Here is a 6,672-nt window from a genome sequence, read left to right as displayed (position 1 = left end):
TCTTCCTTCTTCGACAGACACTGAGTGAAGAATTGGGGAACAATGGAATTAGGGAACCCTAAGTTTTGACGATGGTTAAACACAATCTTTGCTAATTACATGTTAACATGTCAACTTAAATAAAGAAAAGACCACCAAATTCAACAAATATGAAGATTTCTTGTCCTACTGGTAAAAAAAGGGCCAACTAAACATAATATTTATATTACGAGAGGAAAACAAAAAAATTTACGGAGAATAAGCCAAACGTCGCTCACTTTGTAGAGAGTAACGCGTGTGTGTATATATATATATATATATATATATATATATATATATATATATATATATATATATATATATATATATATATATATATATATATATATATATATATATATATATATATATATATATATATATATATATATATATATATATATATATATATATATATATATATATATATAAGGAGTGTAACCGATTAAAACTAAAATTTATTTGTGAAAAATAAAAATTATTGATATCATCAGTTATATTTAATTAATGGTTAAGATCTATTAATTTCATATAAATAGCATATTATTGAACTTTAGTCTATTATGCTCAATACTAAAAAATTTCATAAAAAATAATCTTTTTAAAAATATTTTTTATTTTCTATAATTATTAGAATATTATCACAGTATTTCTCTACTCCCACTCGGTTGATTTTAATTAGATTTATAATTTATTTTAATGTGAAAAGATTAATTTTAATTTTAATATATTCATTTTATACTTTAGAATTGATATAGTTTTATTCATTATTAAGTTTTAAATACTACTATAAACATAGTCTTTAATTTATGCTAAAATTTTATTCATTACATAATTCTAAATATAACAAATTATTGATTTATCATCTATTTTTATTTTAAAAATATTAAATAATATAAAATTTTCATCTATATTTTAATTTAGTTGATTTATTTATTTATCAATTTAAAAATATATACTTTTGCATATTCTACCACTGACCATTTAAAATAAAAAAAAACATTATTAATTTATTACTTATATTTTTATTCGATTAAAAATAATGGAAATACTGAAATGATTACTCATATTTTAATTTTGGTTGATTTGTATATTTGCAAGTTCTAAAAAAAAAAATTTTTACAAGTTTTACTATTGTAACCATTTTAAATTAAAACACATTATTGATTTATCATCTATATTTTCATTTGGTTAAAAATATTATAAAATCTTAAATTATTCCTATATTTTATTTTGGTTGATCTGTTAATTTAGATACAAGTTTAATAATTTTTTCTTTTTTTTACAAATTCTATGATGACCATTTAACTAAATTTTACAATTGTGATAATATTCTATAATTATAGCAAATACAAAATATTTTAAGAAAGATTCTCATTTAATAAATATTAAACATTGAGCATAAAAGACAAATATTCCGTAATTTTTGAAGTGTTAATTTTTCTGAGTGTTAAGTAAATTTAAGAGTAATTATTATTTTTTAGCATAAATATAGTTCTCAGTTCTCACCAAATCATATATAATTCATTTATTAAATCAATCAAGCTTTTAAATCAAACTGATATATAATAATATAAGTCAAATTCAACTCATTGAATTTTAGAAGTTTAATTTCGAGATTTAATTTCAACAAATTTAATTCATAATTGATTGTTAGAAGTTTAATTTCGAGATTTAATTTCAACTAATTTGATTCATAAATTAAGTAAACTATCCAATCGAATCTCAACTATTTTCAAATTGTCAGACATATACCAAACACATCTTTCTTATTGAAAAAAGTATCTTGGATGATAGAGTTTTACAGTTGGCGATATCAATTAAATACCTCTCGTTTATGAAAATCTTGTCTCATGGATTTGTTACATAAATGGAAATGCCACCCCTTCACGTTTAAGTAGTGGAGCCTAACTTTTTAATCCCTTTTCACTCAATCAAGGTATGGCCCCAAAAACGTGATATTAAAAATAGAATAAACAGCACATGGGTGATTCATGCATCATTTATCTCACAGCTACCTGCTTTATCAATTGTCCCTCCTTAGGCATCTGATGCAGCTTTAGCTTCACCATCACGGTAAGCCTTTTTCTTCCTAAAATAAAACAATATACTGTTTTTAGTTCAACATGCACGTGTTTTGTTAATACGATCAACCACTTTCTGGTGGACTATAATAATCCACATCACAGAAGTGACCAGATCCAAGAATATATACCAATTCCATCTTTTTGATAATTTGGTCTTTCTATCTAAACCGAATCCTTAATGATAGCAAATTTTTTTCTTACATCAGGGTCCAAAAACATTGTCATAATATTGACATAAAAGCAAATATAATAAGGTAAAGGATTATCTAAGACAGAGACCATAAATATATGAATTTGGAAGATGCCATATTGTATTCATATTAAAATTAGTAACAATGTAACATTTACAACAAGCTTCTTGCAAAAATAATTAAAGACTCGGTAGAATTAAAAGGAAATAATAATAACTAATCACTTTATATCATTCTGGAATAAATAAAAGCATGTTATACCCAAATTATATTACTCACAAGCCAGTTTAGTGCCAAAGCTAGTTAAGCAAATCGCAAACGCCTGGAAGGCGGATAAGGGCTGTCTATAGTCCATGGTGAAAGTATCATCCCCTACTTTACCAAACTGGAGTAGAACAGTTTCTTGATCTCCTTTTCCTTCGGGTTGGCTCTGGTCCACAGTGGCAATCAGCTGAAAGTTCTTCACTGATGCCACTGTTACCCGACCGTGGAAGTTCAAGCACCAGCATTGTAAATGTTCGTGCCACCTTGGAGCTTTGTTTTTCAAGATAGTGTGGGCAGAAGGTTTTTTGCGGGGCATCATGTGGTCAGCGAAAGACTTGGCATCTAAGCTTTTACCCGTTAATGAGACAGTAGACTTGAGAGAGCAAGGGTCCATCTTCTGGCCATCGCAAGACTTGCCTTCTGAGCTCTCACCCATTGGTGAGACAGTAGATTTGAGAGAGGTAGGGTGCATCTTGTGGCCATCGAATGACTTGCCATCTGAGCTTTCACCGATTGATGAGACAGTAGAATTAAGAGAGCAAGTCATTCTTCTTGGCCCTCTTGATTTCAAAAGGTTGAACTTGTAAGAGACATTCCCGACCTCAAAGTTACCAGCAGGGACATGAGGAACATGAGGGCTTATCTGTTTGCTTGCAAAACGACGGCTAGATTTGGCACATGATGGTTTGGCACCATTATGGGGTGGACGGCTGTCATAAATTGTGAAGTTGGTGCCAAGAAAATCCGAGCTGTAAAGACATTTTAGTAACTTTGTCAGTAAGTACACAAGGCAATACAAAAAACCAGATCGGTAGGCAACCTCCGAGCTATAAACACAGATTTCGGTATAGGTTTCAATACAAATCGAGAGCTTTACCTTAGCTTGCCAACATAAGCATTGCTTCCTTGGGATAAGTCATCAGCATCAAGCGATATAACATACTCAATATGGGTACCACACCTATATCTTTTAGCTGCTAATAGAAACTTCCCTTTATCTGTGAATGCTGAAGATGGGCATAACAGAAAAGAGGTACGGGAAAAAAAGCATTAACTTCCAACTCGTCAAGGAAAATATAAAATAGAAATCATAAGATGTGCAACATCATCCAGTTATATTTGTTGAAATATTTAGAAAAATAAGCCTTGTACTATCATAACTTGAAACTTTAATCACTATCACAGTTAAAAGCAAGTACTACCACACAAATTACATTTATTTATTACAATCCCTCATAGTATTTTGATTTGGCTAATAATTAAAAAACTCGCAGATTTTTCAACCGAATGAAGAGTCAAAAGCTTACCGCCACCAAACATATTTTTTTCCAGTAAATAATTTACTGCCATTGAAACAGGCCAAACAAATTATTTTATCAAAACAATACTTACATGATGTAAGGGAAAGATAGAGGTAAAATGTGGAAGTCTTCTTATCCCGCTTAATTAGACATTGATGAGGTAGGTCTCGTGGTCCTGGCTGGAATGAGTCAAAACATAACAAGATTTTCAAACACCAAAAACCCTTAATTCAATTCAATTCATGTCTCATTCAATACAAAACAAATAGTAAATAGCCATCAGTTGAACAAAATTAGTCAACAATATGACAAAATCATAACAAGCAAAGAAACTTTCATCGCAGCACAATCAATTAACAAGCACTGCAGAAACAAACCCTTAAATTAACAAAAAAATACTAGTAATCTGTTATAACTACAAATCTATTAGATGAATTGAAACCATCATGTTCCCTGAACACTATTCTTCCATCTTTTGCACTTCAAACACATAAAACAACAATAAATCAATACTAACACCCGGTTAACAGACACCTCAATTACAAGATTTAAACTCAAACACTAATTTCTATAACTCGAAGAAGTATTCGGGCACCAGTGTCGTCGTCGTGTCATGTTTCTGGTGTCAGTGCTTGTTGATAATTCTCACAACAAAATCACAATAATAAATTCATGGTTAATTCAAATAAAAAATATATATTCAAATTTTTTCTAGGCCATAAATAACATAAAAAATATATATTCAAATTTTTTCTAGGCAATAAATAACTCAACAGAAAGAAGAAGAAAAAAAGCTAAAACGAAAACATAGAGAGAAAAAATAAGACTAATTTCTTCAGCAGGACCTGTTTAAGACAAGACGGAAAAGTGATTCTTCCGTCACGCGGTGACATTACGGTCTCCCGCGTAACATCTCTCCACCGTTTACAAACGCAGGCGCAAGCGACGACGTCTTGACGGCGCGGCCACTGTTCCTCGGCGGCGTCAACTCGTTTGATTATCTCGGCAAGTAGATCCGGCAGCATGGTAGACCAATCAGTTCCGTCCTCCGGTTCACTGACGACGGTTCCATTCCGGTCATCACCGGTAGCATCGAGAGATGACGGAACCTCCTTAAAGGATCTCGAGAATTTGCCAGATCGAAAAACCTTCATCAACGACATGTGTAAATAACAATGGATTCTAGAGAGAGAATGGTTCTAGAGAGAGAGAGAATGGTCCTAGAGAGATGATTCCACCATACACAGAAGAAAAAGGAAGAATGTTAACGAGTGAGGAAAAAGAAAGGCGGTGATGGAGAGATGATAAAGAGACCAGCAGGTGAGGGAGATCCGAGAGGAGAGGGTGATGAGATGTTGAATGACCGGTTCGTGAGGTTATCAAAGCATGGTTTGAAAAGTGTGCTGTTTATGACTTGTTGTAATAATACGATTATGACTTTGTCTAAGCTGGATTAATAACACTAATTACCCTATTTAATCGTTGTGTGTTTTTCACTAGTTGTTGTATTAACTCTTGGCAAATAAAGAAAAAAACAAAAGCTCTAGAAACAAGTTGTCACGTAATGTTGTGAAAAAAAAATTAAAATAACCAGGTTTAATAAATAAAATACAGAAAAAACCACCTTTTCAGGGTATTTACCAAACTGTCTAGGTTTGGGACATACTGGAAGAGAATGCGCCATTTCATTTGGCGCATGCATGTCACACAAGCCAAACCATTTGGCGCATAAGAAGGAAAAATTAGGGCAAGAATGTGGAAGCCATTTGAAATGGCGCATATGGCCATGGAGTAACACATAGGCGCCAAACCATTTGGCTCCTATGTGTGGGCCATTTTTTTTTTCAAAATTAACCCGTTTCGGGTATTTTCGCGTACCGTTTTCAATTTCGGTTTATTATTTTCGTCAAAACGTCTAATAAATCAAGTCTGTAAAATCTTATTAACCCTAAATAATGTAATGTATGCGTCATCGATATCGGTTTTTTATTAAAGCTCTATTTATTAACGAAAGACCGATGAACGGTTACAAGAGGTGAACGGTTACAAGAGGTAGTAAGCGAAACTGAAACATTGCATTAAAAAAAATACAGATTATACTAAACTTGCGACGATGACGAGCCACGATTAGGGCATCTCTTTATGTTGTGCCCAACCTGACGGCAAATGCTGCATTTTCGTTCCATTTTGTCGCGGACGTCCATTTCGGTCCTAATCCGTGTACTATTGGGACGCCCTTTTTTCTTTCGCCGCATTGCGTCGTTGTGCCAAACTACCTCTCCATCATACTCAGGCCAGTAATCCTCCTTGGCCACCACAGGAAACGCAACACTGTAAACTCTGAGCAACGTCTGAGTCTTGTAAATCGGAGACAGTAGTGATATAGCGTCGCGGTGGGCATACGCACATGCAGCTATGACGTGTGAGCAAGGCATACGAAAAGCTTGAAACCTTCCACAGTCGCACCAATCTTCGTCAAGCAGAACCCTATATTGTTGCCTTGGCAGCCCTTCATTGTGGTCAATTGTCTCGCGCACACTGAACGTGCGATTGAATCGGTCGAAAGAAGTCACTTGATGAGTGTTCGCTTTTGCCGCTTGCTGTTGCACAAATTTCATGCAACTATCGCTTAATAGTTGACCAGCTTGTCTAACATCACCCCATCTCCTGCCTCTTGTTGAGAAGAGTGAAGCCATCCTAAAGTATGTGGCTTCCACCAGTGCTGTGATTGGAAGGTTACGGATGCCTTTGAAAACGCCATTCATGGATTCCACGAGATTAGTTGTCATATGGCCCCATCGCACGCCATTG

General features: G+C 33.4%; 1 protein-coding gene across 2 annotated transcripts; it reads right to left on the bottom strand.

Moving 5' to 3' along the window:
* Nucleotides 1-1,770: 1,770 nt before the first annotated feature.
* On the bottom strand, nt 1,771-5,284 carry LOC131653415 (tubby-like F-box protein 7). 2 transcript variants are annotated; one of them, XM_058923547.1, is made up of 5 exons: nt 4,707-5,284; nt 3,953-4,040; nt 3,438-3,567; nt 2,576-3,309; nt 1,771-2,110 (listed from the first exon to the last, which is right to left on the bottom strand). In XM_058923547.1, coding segments are annotated over exons 1-5 (1,272 nt in total). In that variant the 5' UTR covers nt 5,025-5,284; the 3' UTR covers nt 1,771-2,108. The 2 variants fall into 2 exon arrangements, with proteins under 2 accessions (XP_058779530.1, XP_058779529.1); XM_058923546.1 differs by lacking the exon at nt 1,771-2,110 and having other exon boundaries at nt 2,395-3,309; nt 4,707-5,283.
* Between the last annotated feature and the right edge of the window lie 1,388 nt (nt 5,285-6,672).

The sequence above is a fragment of the Vicia villosa genome, linkage group LG2 (assembly GCF_029867415.1).
Source record: "Vicia villosa cultivar HV-30 ecotype Madison, WI linkage group LG2, Vvil1.0, whole genome shotgun sequence".
Classification (NCBI taxonomy): domain Eukaryota; kingdom Viridiplantae; phylum Streptophyta; class Magnoliopsida; order Fabales; family Fabaceae; genus Vicia; species Vicia villosa.
Note: the sequence above shows the minus strand (reverse complement) of the source record. Positions and strands in the feature narration are given on the sequence as shown.